A 20,897-nucleotide genomic window follows, 5' to 3' on the forward strand; every position below is an offset into this window, starting at 1 on the left:
CCCTGCTGACTTTGGCTGGAGCAGTTTCAGCAGAGACCTGGGGGTGGAGATCACACAGCTGAGGACTCAGTGGGTGGTGAGAAAGCACAGACACAGAATGGGTCAACTCTGAGAGAGTATGAGAAGGAGAGGAAGGAGATAGCAGCTGGGTGGATGCTGGGGCAGAGGGTTCCTAGAGAGACGTTAAAGAGTCTTCAGGTGGCCGATTAAAAACCACAAGGAGATTTGCACACCCATCAGTTTAACAAAAATTTATGTCAGACTGACAAGTGCTGACAGGGATGTGGAACAACAAGCCCTCTCAGACACTGCTGGTGAGAGGATAAACTATTCTGGAAAACAATTTGGCAATATCTAGGAAAGTTAAAAATGTGTTAAGATGCATCATTGTAATATGTGCCATTATTTTATGTAACACTACCTACTTTTAAAAACTGCTGCAGGGGGCTTCCCTGGTGGCGCAGTGGTTGAGAATCCGCCTGCCAATGCAGGGGACACGGGTTCGAGCCCTGGTCTGGGAAGATCCCACATGCCGTGGAGCAACTAGGCCCGTGAGCCACAATTACTGAGCCTGCGCGTCTGGAGCCTGTGCTCCACAACAAGAGAGGCCGCGATAATGAGAGGCCCGCGCACCGCGATGAAGAGTGGCCCCCACTCGACGCAACTAGAGAAAGCCCTCGCACAGAAACGAAGACCCAACACAGCCATAAATAAATAAATAAATAAATAAACCCAAACTTTAAAAAAAAGAATTACCTCTTTAAAAAAAAAAAAAGTGACTTCAGCTCAGAAACTTCACCCTTAAGTACATTTATGGCCCAGAAACACCTACTCATGGGCACTAAGAGACAACGTTCATTTTTCCATGTATGCAATAATGGCAGACTGACTATACAACCCGAATGCCAGCAAACAGGAGAACAGATAAATTAATCATGGGATGTAGACAATGAAATTCTATGCAGCAGCAAAAATGAATACATTCAAAGTCTATGCATGACTCTTAACAGAAAAAAGCAAACTGCAGAAGGATAAGTACAGTATGGTACCATTTATATGAAGGGTTTAAACACAGAAAGAATTCTATGAAGCATTTAATGATTTATACATATGTAGTAAAAGTATAAAAACGCATACAAATTTAACTAAACTCAGGACAGTGGGAGGAGGGTGGAAGGTCTAGGATGTGCTAGGAACTTGACATATTGCAAGTTAGAATCTGTGTGGTAGGTATCATTCTGCCCGCTTTACTGAAGAAGAAACTGAGGTTCGGGGAAGTGAACTGGTTGGAATTTCAGTTTCACCCGGTTTTGACATCGGTTTCACTGGTTGAACGAATGAAAGGAAGAACGGCCTCGAGTAGTTCTCAGGCCTATCCCCGATCTCCCTTCGCTGCCCAGGGCGGGAGGTGGAAGGACCGCATGGGAAAAAAACTGCGCTCAGCAGGGACCAAAGTCCACTCCGGCCCCGCCCCCGTGCGTTTGCCCCGCCCCTATGGCTCAGCTCCAGCGGGACTCATGAATATGCAAGCCAGGGGAAGATATTTAAAGGCGCCGGCGCCACGCGCAGGTCCCTACCCGGCGCCGCCTGACCCGCTCCTGCCTCCAGTCCGCGGCTCGGCATCCTTCGCCCGTGTCCATCACTCCGTGCGGAAACGCCGCCGGCATGTCGGACAAGCTGCCTTACAAAGTCGGTGAGTTCCGGGACGGGCAGCCGGCCGCGTCTGCTCCGCCTCCGCTGGGGGCCTGTTGAGGCGGCTGCCGCGGAGCCGACCCGGGGCGCTCTGAAAGACCCCCCTTGAATCGCCGGCACAGCGCGGTCTTGGCCGCGCGAGGCCGTCTGGGGGTTGGAGTTCTCCCGCCGCCGCGAGCGGGTCTTCGGAGGCGGCCGCGGACTATGCGTCCCGGCGTGCCCCGCGAGGCCGGTGCAGCGGCGAGGCCCGCGGAGCGGCGAACTGGCGGCGTGTTCCGCCAGAGCCGCCTGGGGCAGGCGGGCAGCGCGCACCTAGCCGCGGCTTGGGACCAGTGGCACCTGCTGGGACCTACACTAGGGGGCCTGGATCCTGCCTCCTGGGCCTGGACCGGCTCTTTGGCTAACTTGGTGGTCCCGGGCAAGTGCCCACCCTCTCTGGGCCTCCTACAGGGAAGGCGAGGGCACTGGGGCCCCGAAGGGCACGTGGGGAGAGGCCTGGAGACTGAGCCCAAGGCCGGGCTTGTCCACTTACCAGGGACTTTGGGCTTGTTACTCAAACCTCTTGGGGTCACCCACCTGGCCAGAAGGTACAGTCATACAGAGAATCTCGAAGAAATTTTGGAGTGGTTAGAAAACTTCTTCCTGCTGTTCTATGGATTGAAGCTGATACACTGATAGTTAACGTTTATTGGGCGTTTACTGTGGAATGGGCATTGCCTTCTACGTTTATTATAGATTAATTCATTTTATTCTAATGGCTTTTTAGGGTGGGGACTATGACTTTCTCATTTTATGATGGGTTTACTGAAACCCAGGAAAAAAGGTAACTTGCCCACATTTTTACAGCTGGGAGGTGGTGGAGCAGGATATGAACCCAGGCTGTGCCCACCTTTTCACCACTGTATATAAGTGAACAACACATTTGGAATAACCCTAATGACCTTTCAGCAAAAACCAGTTCAGCCTGGCTAGCAATTTTTAAAGTAAATTCAAGATGCCATTCAACCTGGAGAAAAGCATCATTCATGGAGCACTTGCTATGTATCTGGGGATTTGCATTTGTTTACAGAATGATCTTTAGAGGTGGACTTTATCTCATGATACAGAGGAAGAAACTGAAGCCCTAACAGGAAGTGACTTGCAAAGACTGTGGAAAATAACAACCTATCAATAGTAGTTTATCAAGTAGCAGGCCAGAGTAGGTATTGTCCCTCTTGTGTGGATGAAACTGAAGCCCAGAAAGATTAAGTCAAGGTCCAGTGGCAGAAGTGGAATGGGGACATGTTACACTGTGGAGAGTTGGATGGGTTAGGGTTGAGGGCTTCGGGTTGTGTGGCAGCAGATAAGGCTGCATTTGGAAGTGGAGGAGCTTGGCTAGGTAGGGTTGGAGGAAGGACGCTTCCATCAGGGAGGGCACAGTGTGCCCGACCTTGCCCATATGGCATCTTCTTTAATCCTCAGGGCTCATAGAAGGTTAGGGATGATTATTCCCACTTTACAGACGAAGAAACTGAGGCTCAGAGAGGGTTTTGCTATTATGCCTCTTAGCTTGTCCTGGGACAGGTGTTACTGCAACCTCTGCAAGTCCTCAGCTCTCCTGGGCACCAAAACCCCCAGAGCTTAGAGTGCCAGACTCTCCTGTGCCCTTGGAGTTGAGGGACCCACGAAAACACCAGGGCTGACACAGCTGTCCTGAGGGCAGTGAAAGAGTTCTTTTTGGCTAGAGGGACAGGTGGTGGCAGAGGGGGTGAAGCTTAGGATAGGACAGGAACCATTGTCCACTACTGCTGTGCCCCTCCCAGGAGCCTCTGGCTCTAGCCCTCCCTGGCCACCAGTCCTGCCTCTGCCATTGACTGGCTGTGGAACCTGGGGCAAACCCTTCTCTGAGCCTTTCCTCATTCGTAAATGCTGGGAGTTGGACTAGGTTCAGATTTGTTTCTTGTTTGCTAACTCTGTCTCGTGCCAGCCCCTTTCGTGGACCTTCTCTCATTCAGTCCTAACAACAGGTGTGGTTGGTAAACATTTGCGGACCCCTTCTCTATGCCAGGCCCAGCTGGGCACTAGAGATACAAGGGTGACTCAAGGATGAGAGTGGGACAGACATGCATATGGATAATACAGTAGTATTGTCTCCATTTTATAAGTGAGGAGATCTGCCCAATTCTCTGTCTCCATGGCCACCACCCCAGTCCTGGTCTCCCTCCTCACAGGTCTCCCCGGGTCTGTTGCTCCACAGATACATGCAGCAACCAAAGAGGGCTTTTCGGAAGACAAGTCTGGTCATGATACTCCCCTTAAAACTCTATAGGAATAAAGTCCTGATTCATCATCTTACTCCCTCTGCTAGAGTCACCCTGGCACACTCTGTTCCTCCAGCAACAAAATACCAAGTTCTTTCCTATTTCCAGGTTTTTGTTGAGCCCCTGCTGTGTGCCAGGTACTGTATCAGGTGCTGGGGAGGAGTCTTCCAGGGTAAGAGAGCTGCTTGGTTAAAGCCCTGAGGTGGGAATGAGTTTAGTTCACCTGGAGGTTCGTGTGGTTAAGCAACTAGAGAGGGGGAGAAGAGGGTGGAGAGGTGGGGGAGAAGGGTGGGCAGTCACCTGGGTAGGACCCTAAAGCCATGTGATGAGTTAGGATTTTATTCATGGTTAAGGGGAAGCCATTGGATGTTGGCTTGTTTTTTACTTGAGCAGAAGAATGGAGGTGATATATTTTAAAATTGAAAAGTTTGTTTCTCTGACTTCTGTGGGGAGAATAGTACGTGGGAGCAGGGAGACCAGTGAGGAGGTGGCTTCAGTGATCCAAGGTGGTGAGATGCTGTTGGATTGCTTGTATTGGGGATGTTGAGCCAACAGTGTGCTGATGGGTTGAAAGGGGGTGCAAGGGAGAAAGAGAAAGCAAGAAATCGTTAAGTTTTTGGCTGGAGCAGCTGGTCGAATGGTGGTTTCATTTCCTAAAATGGGAAGATTTGGGGAGTGACAAGTTTGGGGGTGAGGGCAAGGAGTCATGAGGGCTCAAACTTGACACATAATCCAGTTGGGCATCCAAATTGAGATGCTGAATAGGCAGTTGGATTATATGAGTCTCAAGTTCAGGGGAGAAGATTGGGCTGGAGATGAATGTGTGGGAGACATTTCCATAGAAAAAGTATTTCAAGCCATAAAATGGGATGAGCTCATCTGGTAGGAGAGAAGAGGGAGATGATGAAGCCCTGAGAGCTTCCAAACTTTAGAGTCTGTAACAGGAAGAGGAGCCAGGAAGGTGGTAGGGAAGCCACAGAAAGACAGGCATAGAAGCCAAGCAAAGAAAGGGTTTCAGAAGGAGAGAGTACTTAGTGCTATTCGTGCTGCAGGGAGAACTATGAACATAGGTAATTGACCATTAGTTATGGGGATTAGGCCTTACAGAGACCTTGAGAAGAGCAGTTTTAGTGGAGTAGTGAAGTCATCAAGGAGGTAAAACGATATGGGATCAGGCCCCACAGAGCAGAGACAGCCCTGTCTGTTGTAACAAAGGAATGCCTGGTCTGTAACTACATGTGAGGAGGACTAGTGGATTCCCTGGAGGAAAAGTGGCATAGTTCTGAATTCTCTATGAATTGTGAAGTGAGGTCATCAGTTGATGAGGAAAGGTTAGAAGTTTGGAGTGGAAAAGGTGGTAAATTTACTAAGAAGATGTAATAGGATTGCTGGAGTGTCCCTTGAGATTTGTGGTCTTAATAAATGAAACTCTTGGTGTGGTCATCATTTTCCTCCTACTGGGCTCAATGACTTGGGTGCAGTGGAGGGCTGGGTTTAACCAGGGTGGGAGTTTTGCTGAGGAGTTCTCAGAGAACAAGAGGGTAGAAGGGACAGTGGAATCTAAATTGTGGAAGATGTTGAGAACATGAAGGGTGCAGTGAGGTACAGTGATAATCGTAGGATAAATGGATTAAAGGTTCTGACCTGACCCGTTGCAGCTTTATTGGAGTTTGGGCCCTAGACAGAGAGTATTGGAAAGATGGGACATGGCCAGAGTCGGTCGCTTGAAATCAAGATTTCCAAGGGAGAGTATCATGGGTGATGGCCTGCCAAAGTGGGCAGGGGTTGGAGGGGGTGTGTGTTGAGGCACAGTGGGAGTAGTCCCTCCCATGGGGGGGTATATTTCATCTGTGAAGTTGTTTAGATGTACAGTAGGAAGCAGAGTGACTTAGTTGGTTTTATTATTTATTACTAAATTCTCTATAGTCCTTTCCCTCCCACCCACCACCCCTTTTGGGTGATTGGCGGGATCTAAGCTCCCCTAAAGATAAAAATCACGACGAGTTCCGGGCCCCATCCTATACCTACTGAATCTGATTCCGCAGGGGAGATTTGTAAGCATGCCAGATGACCCTTATCCGGGAAGTTTGCAAACACTGACCTAGGGACTGACCTTGAGAATGGGCTAGTGTGGCAGGGGAGGGAGGGTGAGATTATAAGGGACAGGAGTAGTATTCATTGTACTATGCCATTTTATGTAAGGGACTTGAGCGTCCGAGAATTTTGGTATCCACAGGTGTTCCCGGAACCAATCCGCTGTAGTTACCAAGGGATGACTAATAACATCGAAGCCAGAGAATGCAGATTAGTGTCAAAGTCCCAATGATCATGCTAACTGAACCCCAAAATTCAGCAGTTAACCCACGAGTTACAGGCAGGGCGGGCCTGGGTAGGTCTCTATGTGGAAGAACACACTTCCTGCAGGTAGGTTGGCTGCTGCTTGCTTGCAAAAGACGGGAGACCTGAACTGCGCATGCCCAGTTTATTCCTCCTAAGTTTACTAGTTAGACAAGTCACTCCACCTCCCCTGGGGCAGAGAGAGAGAGAGGCCAAGAGTGTTAGTTACACAGATGAGTTCCCTCCATGTGGAGAGAAACATTAGGAGTGGAGAAGCATTTTTATATCTTCAAGGAGATCAAGGAGCTGTGCCGAGTCCAAGGTGTTAGATTATATCATTTATGAGTGCTGAAGTCACCAAGAGTGATGACTAGGAATGTGGAGAGCCAGGAGCTAAAATCTTTAGGGAATGAGGACGTTGGTAGGTGGCAGCAGAAAGGGTAGCAGGAGGTATATATAGGCTGATAGCTATTTTTCAAGGGGGCACTTACCTGTGTTGTAATATTCATGGTCCTGTGTGATTCTTTGATTAAATGTGTTCTCCCACAAGGCTATAAGTAAGCTGTGGTTACTGGCAGGGACCATGTCTTTCTTTTTTGACTGCCCTGGCTCCATAAATCCTTGTTGAATGAGTGAGAGAGTGCGGTGACCGGATTACCCAGTCTAGTGTTTCTTGCCCGCAAGTGGATGAGTGCTGAGTGGCAGTGCTTTGTGGTTGGTGGGATGCGGTGGTTCACGAACTCCCATCCATCCTGCCCCCACAGCTGACATCAGCCTGGCCGCCTGGGGACGCAAGGCCCTGGACCTCGCAGAGAATGAGATGCCGGGCCTGATGCGCATGCGGGAGATGTACTCGGCCTCCAAACCACTGAAGGGCGCCCGCATTGCCGGCTGCCTGCACATGACCGTGGAGACAGCTGTCCTCATCGAGACCCTCGTTGCCCTGGGTGCTGAGGTGAGGCCCGCAGCAGCAGTTCTTGTGCAGTGGGGAACTCCAGTCTTGTGCCCCCTCAGGCCCAGCAGGGGCTCCAGCTACAGCCTTGTCACAGTGCCCCCCACCTCCATTTGTCGTGACTGTTCTGCAGATTTTCTCTCGCTGGGAAGACGGCGTCTGACTGCCCTCAGTTCACATTCTCCTGACTGGGGAGCTCTGATAGGAAAAACTCAAGCCCGGCGTTCTACTGAGTCACCTAAGGACTGGCTCTCCTAGGCCCTCCTGGGGTCATGTGCCTGCCCTTGGCCAATCATGGCTGCTGGAAGGATGGCGCGCTCTGATTGGTTCAGCCTGGGTTATGTGTACCAATGATTGCAGCTCTTCCAACTTCTCTGGGGGCAAGATGTTTCCCAAAGCAGGGGGCAGGGCAGAGCAGCAAAAGCCAGCTACAGAATACACCAGGGTTCAGTCCTTGGACCTCTTCTTTCTTTTATACACTCACACTCTTGGCAATCTGATTTTATGGCTTTAAATACTGTCTGTATGGTGATGACTCCCAGTTATATGTACGAGCCTGGACTTCTCCCTGGAACTCCAGACTTGGGTACCCAGCAACTGGTGTATCACCTCCACTTGGAGATCTGATTGACATCTCAGCCTCAACATGTCCAAAGGAACTCATGATTTCCTTCTCTTCTTGGAGGCTTCCCCGTGTAGGCAGATGCAGACTTCAGCCTTACAGGCCCTCTCAGTTCAAGAACCTGGGGTCGTCCCTGACTCCTCTTGCTCTCTTACTCCAACAACGAACCCTGCAGCAAATCCTGTCAGCTCAGCCCTCAAAGTACACGCATCATCACCTCCACTGCTAGAGGTGCATTTCTTGTCTGAACTCTGACAACAGCTTCTGCCCTGTCTCCTTGCTTCTGTGTGGAGCCTTTTCCCTTCCACACAGCAGAGCCATGTTTTAACATAAGTTGGGTCTTGTCAGTGCTCTGGCTCCCATCCACTCCCATCCACTGGTTGCCATTTGCAACCCAGCCTGAGGTTGCAGAACTGGCTGGATGTAGTTCCCGAGCCTCTCGGCCCTAGCTCCAGGGCTTTTTCTTATCCCTGTCCAGTGACCTTGGTCTTCTGAATTGTCTGTGACCAGCCCTGTTTTGCTGGCTCTTTCAGGTGCGGTGGTCCAGCTGCAATATCTTCTCCACCCAGGACCATGCAGCAGCTGCCATTGCCAAGGCTGGCATTCCAGGTGAGGCCAGCTTGCTTCTGAGGGATGCAGGAATGCATGAAGTGGCTCTGCTTTTTCCTGTTTGCTTCACTGACTTTTACTGCTACAGACTTCCCGGCGGTAGAGGAGAGGAGTCATGGCCGCAGAATCCTAGCCTAGTGACCCATTGGAAAGAACTGTTTTGTCCAACTGTCATCTAAAATCCTATTGAAGGCACTTACTTGCCCAGTTCAAGTCATGTGATCAGGAAGGGTGGGATCTAATGATTGGGAGCCACACGATGTTGAAGAGGGGAAATTCTTTAAAGGAATGATGTGGGTCTGTTTCCGAAAGAATCAGGGAGGGATACTGGGCAGAAAAAAAGTCTCAGAGGTCCATTGCATAGTATCTGATGGTTTGGGCGCTGGGGAAGTACCAGGACCAAAGAGGAAAGACTTTCTCACAAGCTGCTGGAGAAATAGGCACAAGTCTGCCTGGGCTTGAGGAAGGCAGTGGTTAGCTCTGATGATGATGAAATAGGACATTCACAGTTCCTTCTAACCAGCCACAGGTGGAGGGTAAAGAGTGGGGGAGGACCTCTCCAGAGACTGACCAAGGCTGGATTGGCCTGTCTCCAACTCCTCAGCCTAGTTTGGGCTCCATGGCCCTTTTCTGGGAAAGGTTTTGTTTTTAATGCCATTGTCTGCACCAATTTGGGGGAGGGGAAGCTGGCCCTGCTTTGGCAGGTGTCCTTTGCTCACAGGAGGTTCATGGGAGCCCCACACCTGTGTCTCAGTTGTACCATATGATGGGAGGAGCCTGGGCTGGCAGTCAGGAGCCCTGGGTTCTTTTTTTTTGGCTGCGCCATGTGGCTTGCGAGATCTTAGTTCCCCGACCAGGGATCAAACCTGGGCGCCTAGCAGTGGAAGCGCAGAGTCCTAACCACTGGTCTGCCCTCGAATTCCCAGGAGCCCTGCCTGGGTTCTGATGCCTGCTCAGGAATGCCATACTGAGTGACCTGGGCACATCTTAGCCCCTCTCTGGGCATCTGTAAATGATGATGATGGTAATGGCTGCCTCACAGGGTTTCTGTGAGGAAAAATGAGATGGGGCGTGAAGCAGTTAGAGTAATGTCTGGCACAGAGAAAGTGCTCCATACATGGTAGCTGCTGTTAGTAGTTTTCGGCCAGACTGTGCCTAGGATAACCTACCACAGAGACTGCTGGCCCATCAAGTCCTTTCAGTGCATAATGCATCTTGGATCTTGTCTCGCTTGGGTCCACCTGAGTGTGGCTTCCTGCCCCCGTGCACCTCCATCCTAGCAGTAGGCATTGTGGGTAGGAGCCCTGGTCACTGGGTTGGAGGCCCAGACAGAAGAGGTAGGAAAGGAGATAATTATTTCCAGATACCTATATATGGGGGTGTCTGTACTTGGCCTCTGTCTCACATAATCCATACTATTATAGATGAGGAAACTGAGGCTCAGAGAGGTGAAGTGACTTTCCCAAAGTCACACAGCTGGTGAGTGCAGAACCAGGATTTGCACTCAGATTTCTCTGGCTCCAAGTTGTGTTCTTACCATCGCTGAGTCCTCAGAGGGGCTAGAGGTGGCAGGGGATGGGAATTAGGAAGGAGATAGTATTGGCTCTATCCAGGTGGGTCCCTGGAGCAGGTGCCAGTGGGGAGGGCCAGGCCCTGATATGCCACTCACTCTCCAGTGTACGCCTGGAAGGGTGAAACGGACGAGGAATATCTGTGGTGCATTGAGCAGACGCTGTACTTCAAGGACGGGCCCCTCAACATGATTCTGGACGATGGTGGTGACCTCACCAACCTCATCCACACCAAGTACCCACAGCTCCTGTCAGGTGAGTAGGACGGGTGGATGGGCTGGGCGCTAGTGGTTTAAACGGGGCCTGCTTGCCCGCATGAAAGCAGCAGGCCTGGCAGGACTCCCAGTGCCTCGAGCAGCAGATTCTGTGGAAGATGGGAGAACAGCAGGCTCCTGTAGGCGTGCTAGGGCCCGGCTTCGGGGCTGGGTGGCTAGGGGAGACCTGGCTGAGCTGATGACCCAAGGGCAAGCCAAGGCAAGGGCTGAGAACAGCTGGGAATGCGTCAGCTTTGTTAAAAGCGGGTGGGGAGGAAAGTGGGGTAGTATAGTGAGTGCAAAGGCCCTGAGGCAGGAAAGGATAGACCATTCATAAAACAGAAAGTTAGCCAGCATGGCAGCTTCCTTCACTGGGGAGAATTGCAGGTTGTGGCTGGAGCTTTAGTGAAGATCAGATGTGTAAAGACTTAATAGAATAGACTGAGAAAAGAGTTTGGTTTGATCCTGAGAGTAAAGGGAAGTAATTGGATGGTACTGAAAAGACTTCCCTGCAAATGTATATGTTAAAAATGGCTACTGTGTAGAGGATGAGTTGTGGCTGGGACAGGCAAGCGACGATGGTGGCAGGGACTAGGGCAGTGACAGTGCAAGTGGAGAGTTGGGGAGTTGTTGGGAGGTAGAATCATTAGGCCTGGTGATGGTAGTGGCTCCTCCCTCATGCTGGCCTAGGTGATTAGGTGGACTGCGGTGTCCGTTACAGAGATAGGAACCCAGAAGGAGGAGCGGCTTTAGGAGGCAAAGATGAGGAATTTGGGTGAGTTCAGTTGTGGGATCTCTGAGGCTCTCGGAGTTTCATCCCAGATGCCACCCTGTCCCTTGGGCCACTCCTTCCTGGCCTGAAATTCATCCCCTCCTCTCTTGTTCAGGCATCCGAGGCATCTCCGAAGAGACCACAACGGGGGTCCACAACCTGTACAAGATGATGGCCAACGGGATCCTGAAGGTGCCTGCCATCAATGTCAACGACTCTGTCACCAAGGTGAGCCTGTGGGGCAGTGATGGCTCCAGCTGTTGGTTCCCAGAGCAGCTCAGGAGTAGGCCTTGCAGAAAGTCCCCTGGGAAGGCTGCAGGCTAGGGGCTTAGCCCTCATTTGAGGGGGAAAAGGGGTTGTAGACTTAGGGTAATGAGGCAAAGCATTAAAGGCATTAAAGAGGCAAAGAACTGTGCAGTGAGCCTCAGAGCTGGGCATCAAGAGGTTTAACGTGAAGCAGATTCTTTGACTGGGCAATCTCTCATAGTTGATCCCCAGGAAGCCTTCTGGACTGGCAGAGAAAGGCCAGGGAGAAAGTCGTGGGACTGAGCAGGGCAAGGGGCACATGAGCACATTAGCTGGTGGGGAGAAGTCCCAGGAGGTGATCAGCCCAAGGCCCACCAGGCTGAGATGTTGAGAGTGGGTCTGAGGCCCCAGGGCCTTGCCTGCCCCCGTAGCCGCCTTGCCCCCTCTCCTTTCAGAGCAAGTTTGACAACCTCTATGGCTGCCGGGAGTCCCTCATAGATGGCATCAAGCGGGCCACGGACGTGATGATTGCAGGCAAGGTGGCGGTGGTAGCGGGCTATGGCGACGTGGGCAAGGGCTGTGCCCAGGCCCTGAGGGGCTTCGGGGCCCGCGTCATCATCACGGAGATCGACCCCATCAACGCGCTTCAGGCTGCCATGGAGGGTATGATAGGGTGAAGGTTGGTTGTCAGCCACTGGGGCCAGAGGGGGGGCAAGACCACCCTGGATGACGCACAGACACTGTCCCTACACAGGCTATGAGGTGACCATCATGGATGAGGCCTGTCAGGAGGGCAACATCTTTGTCACCACCACGGGCTGTATCGACATCATCCTCGGCAGGTAGGCGCCAGGTGGGGGGGTCCCAGGGAGTGAAGGAGGGGGCAGGCTTGCAGCTGCTCTTGGTCCCTGACAGTCTGTCACAGGCTGGGGCTCCTCCACAGGCACTTTGAACAGATGAAAGATGACGCCATTGTGTGTAACATCGGACACTTTGACGTGGAGATTGATGTCAAGTGGCTGAACGAGAACGCTGTGGAGAAGGTGAACATCAAGCCCCAGGTGAGAAGCCCCAGCCCTGCCAGCAGGCTTGGTGGATGGAGCGCCGAGGGGGGCGTGCTCGTAGGCTGGCCGTCAAGCAAGTCAGATGACGAGGGTCTGGCAACCTGGGCAGTGGGATGGGTGCAAGAGGGACTGGTTTCAGGGCTGCTTAAATTGGAATCTTGGAGTGAGGCCAAGGCATCCCCATTTTTAAAGGTCCCAAGATGATTCCGATGTGCAGCCAAGGTTGAGTACCACCGCATTCAACTTGTTACTAGGCATGGTGATTGAGAACGTGGGATCTGTCCTCAGACTGTCCAGGCTCATGTTGCAGCCACTTTGTAATGTGTGGCTCTGGACAAAGAACTTAACCCTTTAAACTTCAGTTTCTTATCTGTGGAATGGGGATAATAGCAGTACTTAATTTACAGGGTTGTTAGTAGGATTAAATGTGATAATTTTATATATATATTGTGTATATATGTATATATGGTTATATGTATGTTCTTAGCCCAGGGCACATGCCAGTAATAATAATAACATTAGCTAATACGTAGTACTTAAACTAAGTGCCTTGTACATGTCAGCTCTTTAAATTCTCACAGCAGACCTATGAGGTCTGCTGCTCAGAGTTGCATAACAAATACTGGCTCTTATTAATTGTGTGTGCCAGGCCCTGTGCTGGAGGTTGTTCTGGGGCAGTCCAGGCCCTTTGTGGGCCCTGCTGGAGGTCGGGAGGCCTGCTGGACTGGAGGGTAGGATGAGGATAGGGGTGGACACTGGGAGCTGTGCCCACCAGCCCTTACCACTGTGCTGCCCACTTGCAGGTGGACCGCTACTTGTTGAAGAACGGGCGCCGCATCATCATTCTGGCCGAGGGCCGGCTGGTCAACCTGGGCTGCGCCATGGGCCACCCCAGCTTCGTGATGAGCAACTCCTTCACCAACCAGGTGCTGGCGCAGATTGAGCTGTGGACCCACCCAGACAAGTATCCCGTCGGGGTCCACTTCCTGCCCAAGAAGGTGGGTTCCTACCTCCACCCCTGGCCAAGGGTCATGTGTCCAGCCCTGGGCTCTCCATGCAGGCCTTGCCAGAGTTCATACAGCACTCGCCTCTCCACTCTCTTGAAGATCTTCACAGGGTCCTCCACAGGGCAGAAATCATTCTCTCCTTTTAACAGAGGAGGAAATTGGGGCCCAAAGCAGGGAATAACTCCCAGAGTGGCAGGGCTGGGTGGTGAGAGGAGCATGGGCTTTGGAGTGAGACACACCCAGGTTTGAATCTCACCCTTACCACTTAGAGGCTGTGTAACTGTGCCTCCATTTCCTTATCTGTAAAATGAAGGTGATATTACCTCTTTAAGGATTGTGAGGATTTCCTTAGATCACAGGTCACAAACCCACATGCCCACAGGAATTGGGCAGGTAAATGGGCTGGGTGGGAACTGACCAAAGAGCACGTGCCCCAGTTGAAGAGGTTGGCTGCCTGTCATCAACCTGGACCCACTGGACCAGGGCTCCTGACGTTTCAAAGGAAGCCAGATATCAGTATATTTGTGTGAAATATTCAGTTTTTAAATATAACCAGGTTGGTTAACTTGGAAGTGTTTGTAAGCCGAATGCAGCCTACAGGCTGCGTGATTGTGGCCTTGGAATGGGATGATGCCACTAACACACTGAGCATGGCACCTGATGTGTTGTGCGCGTGTGGTCAGATTAACCATGACAATGAGGTCGTCTGACGTCAAATCCAGTGCTTGTCCGAACACCCCCTGCAACTGCCCTCTCCCACAGGTCAGAACACTATGTTTTAGTCCTGGCTTTTTTTTTTGCCAGTGTCATGGGTGAACTTGGCTTTGCTACTTTGCCTGACTGGGCCTCAGTTTCCTTCTCAGCTAAATGGTAAGAGTAGCTCTTGCTTCCAGCCCTTGGCTGCTGGAGAGGCTGCGGTGGAGTCTTCATACCACTCCTCCCACCCTTTGAAAAGCTGGTCTGCCAACTGATGAGAAGTAGGAAGAGGCTGGGTTGTCTGCCCCCGAGCCAGCCAACTCCTTTCCCCCTAGTCTTCCTCAGGCACTGTCTTGCCTGACCAGATGTTTTACCTGTAAGGGCCTCAGGGGGCTGTCCTGTCCTGGGCAGCCTGCCAGGTTCCCATGCTGGTTGTGCGGTGAAAAAAGTCTCATTCGACCCCTCATCTGATCTCAGTTGGAGGAAATACGGCTGTGAATATAGTGAGAGATTGGGCAGGCCTTTAAAATGAGGCCGGGGTTGGAAGTGAGAAGGCAAAGAGCTCACCTCCTACCCCAGCACCTGGCCCCATCCTATCTTCTTCCTTCATCACTGCCAAGATACGGGTTGGGGACAGGCTTCACATCTCACATGCGAGATGTGGGCAAGGGATTATGTACCTTGGTTAACAAGGAAAGAGAGAGCAGCCACCATTTCTTAAGGTACTTGCACCAAGCGCTCTTGAATATCACTGATCTCTATACCAGCTCTGAGAGACCCAGCCTACAGATGAAGAAACTAAGCTTCAGAGGGTGACTTGCCTCCACAGCTGCAAAGTATTGGGCCAGGAGTGCATCCCACCCCTGCCTGTCCAAGTTGTTAACCGTTATGACACACTGCCTCCTGGGTACGGGGAGCAGGGAGAAGGAAGGGTGTTCTCGGCTAAGCCAGGCCAATAGAAGGGAGAATTCATTGTGTCCTCTGGGCACTGGAGACCTTCATTCTGCCTCCAGAGCTGACATGGACTTAGGACTTAGGGGTGGGCTCTGCTCCTGCCTTTGCCTGCCTCTCCCCAGTTTCTTCATTTGTTAAATAGAAGAATAAACCCTGGCCTCCTTCTTAAGGGTGTTTGTGAGCCTCTAATGAGACCGTGAGTGTGAAACCACTTGGGAATGTAAAGCTCTCTGGGCTGGGCTGTGGTTAAAGGCTATTGCGCCATTATGGGATGGGACTTGGGGGTAGAAAGAGGCCCTACCTGGAGCTGGACGCTGAGAAAGTGAGAGCCCTGCTTAGGGTTGATCCTTCTCTAAGTACAGCCACTTGCCCTTCTCAGGCCCCCTTTATGCATTTCAGCACTGGTCAGACTTAGAAATAGGCCTTATCTAACCCCAGCCTCTATCCTCCTTGGTTTCTGTTCTGTCTCTTCAAAGCTGCCTTGGAGACCATAACTTGAGACAAGTTATGGGACTTTGGAGCCAGGTGGACCCTGGATTCAAAACCTAGCTCTGTCATTAACTAGCTTTGTGACCTTGGGCAAGTCATTCCACCTTTCTGAGCCTTGATTTCCACATTTGTGAAAGGAGATGGCAATTTTTTTATTAGTCAGGATCCTTTAGAAACCCTGTTCAAACTGGTGTATTAGTTATCTGTTACTGTATAGCAATTTAAATCCCAAACTTACTGGCTTAAAACAATAAACATTTATTATTTCAGTTTCTGTGGGTTGAGAGTTTGAGAGCAGCGTAATTCATGAGGTTGTAGTCGAGATGTCAGCCAGGGCTGCAGTCATCTGAAGGCTTGACTGGAGTTGGAAGATCCACTTCACATCACTGTTGGCAGGTGGTTCCTTGCCACATGCGTATCTCCATAGGGCTGCTTAAGTTTCCTCATGAGATGGCGGCTGGCCTCCCCCAGATCCAGGGGGAGAGCAAAGGAGGAAGCTGAAGTGCCTTTTAGGACCCAGTCTCCAAGTCACACACCAGCACTTCTGCTTTATTCTATTCATTAGAATTGAGTCACTCAAGGGGTGAGGAATTAGGCTCCCCCTCTTGAAGGAAGGAGTTTTATGAATTTATAGACAAAGATTTTAAGGATGTATTTTGGAAGGCAGCTATGCTCACCACTATACCACCAGTGCTAAGGATGTATTTTGAAACAAACACAACCAGTGTAATCTAAAAAGGAACTCTATTGGTTCTGTAATGGAGGAGTCTAAGATTCAGACACTGGATCCAGGGATCCATTGGCATCAGAGCTCTTTCTCTGTCTCTTGGCTCTTTTTTCCTCCTACATTCACTTCACTTGTCAAATAGACTTGCCCCTGGTGAGCAGAGACTGATAGCCTCCCTGTTTAGGAATCCTGAAAGCCCCTGTCATGAAAATATGTCTTGTCCATAGATAAATTCCAGAGAAGCATTTTGGTTGGCTGCTTAGGTTGATGGAGGGTAAGGAAGGAGATGTAATTGATTGTCCCATTAGGGCTGCTTGGAGGGGAGGATGTAGCTTGGTTCCCCCTTGAAGAAGGGGAACTGAGCAGCCAAAAGCCACACTGGAGGCTGGCTGTGAGGATAGAATGAAGTGATATGCATAACACTCCGCAGATGTCACAACAGAACAGTTCCTGCCTCTCTTTGGCAGCTAGATGCAAGTAACGGATCCCAGAGCATGGCACTGATTCCAGCTTTTTCTGTGTTTCTCCCCAGCTGGATGAAGCAGTGGCTGAAGCCCACCTGGGCAAGCTGAATGTGAAGCTGACCAAGCTGACTGAGAAGCAGGCCCAGTACTTGGGCATGCCCTGTGATGGCCCCTTCAAACCTGATCACTACCGCTATTGAGAACCAGGCCTGCCCTTTGCTTTCCAGCTGCTGTCCTTGCCTGGGTCCCACCTCTCCTCCCCAAGAGCAAATGGCACCACCTTTGAGATTGGTTTGATAATGTTCCCCATCAACTCCCTGGGGCTAGTCATTCAGTCTTTGGCCTCTGCTGCATCCCTCATACTGTTCCAAGTGTGGCAGGGGGAATTAAGAAGTCCCTCCTCAAGCCCTGGTCATTATAGAGGTACACGGGAGTTACCCACAGGGAGCCATGAGCTCAGGGGTTTTGGAACTGCTCACTCAGTCAGTCCTTCCTTAGGCTGGAAGTTGGCAGTGGTGTTCACAAAGCCCATGCACTTTACCATCCAGGCCCTCACTTGGCCTATGGACTTTATACCCATGTTCTTGGTTTACAGGTTCATTGGTTCCTCAGCCCATGACAGATGAGAAGGAGCTATGTCAAAGGGTGTGGAGGAACTGTTGGAGTTTGAATGCTCCTGAGAGCCCGGCTTAGTGCTTGGCATTCTCTTAAACCTCAGAACGATGAGGTTGGTACTTTTAGTCCCTATTTTACAGGGGTTGGAATATATTGTTAAGGGATAGCCAAGAAAGGACAAGAGAAGTGACAGCCAGAGGTTGAGAGGGGCCAGAGAAACGTAAATGTGCATTGTAACTTGATGTTCCCATCACAACTCTGGGTCAAAAAGAGATTAATTTGGTTTATAATTTAAAAGAGAGCAAGAAGGTGGGTTAATAAAAATTTTGGTGCCTAAAAGTATTTTGAGCCTTTATTTTATAGATAATACACTGCCAACAATGTATGGTGTAAGCCAAGGGGTAATAGTCTGATGTGCTGTAATAGTCTGCTGTGTTGCGGTGTGGGGTGACAAGGGCTGCAGGCACACCCTTGGGCTTGGAAGAATGGGTAAAATGAAGAGAGAACTCTAGTGTCCAGGTGTGTCTTTTGTAAACAGCCTGTTTTTTACCCAACCTAAGAGTCACTTAATAGGTGAGATTAACCTATTTATATTTATTGTAATCTCTGTTTGTATTTATTTCCTCTACCTTATTTTTTTCTGTTCCAATTTATAATTTCGTTTTCTCCCCATTTCCACTTTGGCTTGATCCAGTGCTCCTTGGGGGACTGTTGTTTACTGATCACCTACTGAGTGCTAGGTGCTTTGTAGTTTCATTAATCTCGCAACAAGCTTAGTAATATTATTATCCTAACTTTATGGATGAGAATGGAGACTTATAGAAGTTAAGCGTCTTTCCTAAAGTCCACAGTTACAAGTGGCCTCATCATGATTTAAATCACAGGAAGGTGGGTGGGAAATGGGACTCTCTATTTGCCTAAATCGTCATTTACTGAACCCCTGTTCTGGTCTTGGAAGTCAGAGAAAAACAAGAACCCGCCTGGGAAGGGTAACTAGAGACTATTCTAAGGGTCATCCACTGCATGGAAGGCCTGATGGGGATGCTGGGAATCTCAAGCTAGAAGGAGAAGGCAGGCATACAAACAGCTTTGCCATCTCTTGGCACTTCCCTTTCTCCGCTCAGCTTTAGAGTTCAGTGTGCCTGGCAGCACTGAAAGGCGGGAGGGAAAAGGTGATGCTTGAATTGGATTTTGTTGTTTTGTTTTTTTTTAAATATTTTATTTTCTTTTTATTTTTTTGGCTGCGTCAGGTCTTATGTGCAGCATTTGGGATCTTTCGTTGCAGCACGTGGGCTTCTCTCCAGTTGCATCGCTCGGGCTTCTCTCTAGTTGTGGTGCACGGGTTTTCTCTATCTAGCTGTGGCACACGGGCTCCAGAGCGCATGGGCTCTGTAGTTTGCAGCATGTGGGCTCTCTAGCTGAGGCACACGAGCTCAGTAGTTGCGGCACATGGGCTTAGTTGCCCCGTGGCATGTGGGATCTTAGTTTCCCGATTGGGGATTGAACCTGCATCCCCTGCATTGGAAGGCGGATTCTCTACCACTGGACCACAAGGGAAGTCCCTTGAAATGGATTTTGAAAGAACTAAAGATTTTTAATAGGAATTGAAGGCAAGAGCATTTTGGGCAGCAGAACAACTTAAGCAGGAGTGAGTTAGGGGGCAGGGAGTTTAACTGTAATATAAGGGGAGCTGTGAGGTAGAGGGCTAGAAAGGTGGCCTGGGAGACAGGAAGGAGAGCCCTTGAACACTAGGATGAGACCTTAGTTTTAATCCTTGAGCTGCACAGATCCCTGAAACGACCCTACTTGACTGAACATTCATACTTGTGGCTTGTTTTTGTATTCTCAGCCTCTGGCTATTACCTGGTATGAATTAGTGGAGAGATTCAGAGAGGCCAAATGGCCTGACCCAAGATCACACGGTAAGTGGCGCTGCCTGGACTCCACCTCGGGTTGGTCTGAGTCCTGGGCCAGGCACTTGTGTGAGACAAATGGCGAGCGTATAAGTGAAGGTTGCTCTACTCAAGGCATGACGTTTTGACAGAAGGTAGTGGATTGCCGTTGGGGCTCTCTTTCGTATTTCTTCCTCCAGAGTTGAGTGAGAGTTGAGTACACAGGAGAACATGAGGAGATGGAGGTTGAGGCCAATCCTGCCTCTCAGATCAGCTTTCCCAACCACGAGTCCACAGCATCATGCTTGGCATGCCCTTGGCTGCATCTGGCATTGTAACTCCACCTCTTCTACTATTTGAGTGCAAATGCATCTGAGTGATAGAAAGAAGGGCTTGTTTAGTCTAACTTTTAAAAGTATATGGTGTCAAGCAAAACCCTTGTCGATGGCCTGCGGTCTGACAGGCGTGAAGGGCTGAAAACTAGAGGATCAATAGCCCCTCCCCATGCTTTCTCGGGCTTGGATGCTCATCAAGGTGTCCTGCCCAGTTAATTCTCAGCCTTTTTTTCTCCATGCATATAGTTGCTGTTGCATTAGGTTACATGAATGTATGCTATGACTCTGCTGTAAATAATTTTAAAACTTTGGTACTTCAACTATTATTAGCAACAAACGACACAGGAACCACCTCTCAACCAATCATGACACCAATGGTCAAAACAGTCCGAGATCCACTGCTGCCCACTGCCATTTCTTTTACAGCTAATTGTGTACCAGCCATTGCTCTAAGTAAGCGCTTACTTATTCCTCCTGATAACCTTGTAGAGACTTGAATTCCCGTTTTACAGTTCAGAAAACAGGCTTTGAGAGAGTGAGCTGGTTTTTGTACTCGGTAGGACTCTGAGACCAGAATCCCAGCTCTTCTCAGTAGAAAAGGGGGAGGGCTGCTGTTCATCTGAGCCAGAGAGGTTTAATGCCTTATCCTTCATGGCAGCCACGCTCCCTTCCCTCAAACCTGTCTGCTCCCAGACTCAAGAAATACCTTTCCAGATGTTCCCTCTGTGAGATCCAATGTAGTCCCCCACATCCGGTCCCCTAGGGGTTCTGGTTTCTGTTATCCTGGCCTTTTCCTTTCCTCTTTGGAGGTGTCCTGCCAGTTCTCAGAACCTTTCTTTTTTAAAAAAAAACACCCTCTCCTTTCACATCTGGTCTCAGCCTTACCTCTGATCTCAGATCTGCTAATCTGTCACATGTTTGACACTGACCAGGTATCCACAGTGAAAGTTGATGCGTCTCCTGTTCCCCGCAACTCCACTCCTGATGCCTGGGCATCATGGGGAAAGAAGGAATTGGCCAAGGGTCCTATAGTATCTGGTCTGACTGGATTTTTTTTTTTCCAGGAAAGTGAGAAGGGAGGTTAAGACCTGGGGGATTTTGTGGAACAGTGGACTGGGCTTTGAAGGGAGGAGACCTGGGTCTGCTGTTAACTCACCATGTGACTTTGGGCAAGGACAGAAGTACCTACCTCAGATGGTTGTTTTGAGGGTCAGTGACATAACATGTATATAAAGAGTTTTTAGGTTTTTTTTTTTAACATCTTTATTGGAGTATAATTGCCTTACAATGGTGTGTTAG

At 50.1% G+C, this 20,897-nt stretch overlaps 1 protein-coding gene across 1 annotated transcript; it reads left to right on the forward strand.

Moving 5' to 3' along the window:
- The first annotated feature begins 1,558 nt into the window (after nt 1-1,558).
- Nucleotides 1,559-17,710, forward strand: AHCY (adenosylhomocysteinase). The gene is made up of 10 exons (XM_068565534.1): nt 1,559-1,693; nt 7,094-7,284; nt 8,437-8,512; nt 10,189-10,338; nt 11,225-11,337; nt 11,811-12,018; nt 12,110-12,197; nt 12,299-12,416; nt 13,223-13,417; nt 16,825-17,710. Exons 1-10 carry the CDS (start codon nt 1,666-1,668, stop codon nt 16,954-16,956), a joined length of 1,299 nt encoding a protein of 432 aa, XP_068421635.1. The 5' UTR covers nt 1,559-1,665; the 3' UTR covers nt 16,957-17,710.
- Nucleotides 17,711-20,897: the final 3,187 nt, after the last annotated feature.

This window comes from Eschrichtius robustus, chromosome 16 (genome assembly GCF_028021215.1).
Source record: "Eschrichtius robustus isolate mEscRob2 chromosome 16, mEscRob2.pri, whole genome shotgun sequence".
In the NCBI taxonomy this organism is placed as follows: domain Eukaryota; kingdom Metazoa; phylum Chordata; class Mammalia; order Artiodactyla; family Eschrichtiidae; genus Eschrichtius; species Eschrichtius robustus.

Bases quoted from the DNA above. Each gene is read 5' to 3' on its own strand.
- AHCY (XM_068565534.1), top strand. From the start codon at position 1,666: ATGTCGGACAAGCTGCCTTACAAAGTCG. The intron at 1,694-7,093 runs GTGAGTTCCGGG...CTGCCCCCACAG, and splicing joins CAAGCTGCCTTACAAAGTCG to CTGACATCAGCCTGGCCGCC. The intron at 10,339-11,224 runs GTGAGTAGGACG...TCTCTTGTTCAG, and splicing joins GTACCCACAGCTCCTGTCAG to GCATCCGAGGCATCTCCGAA.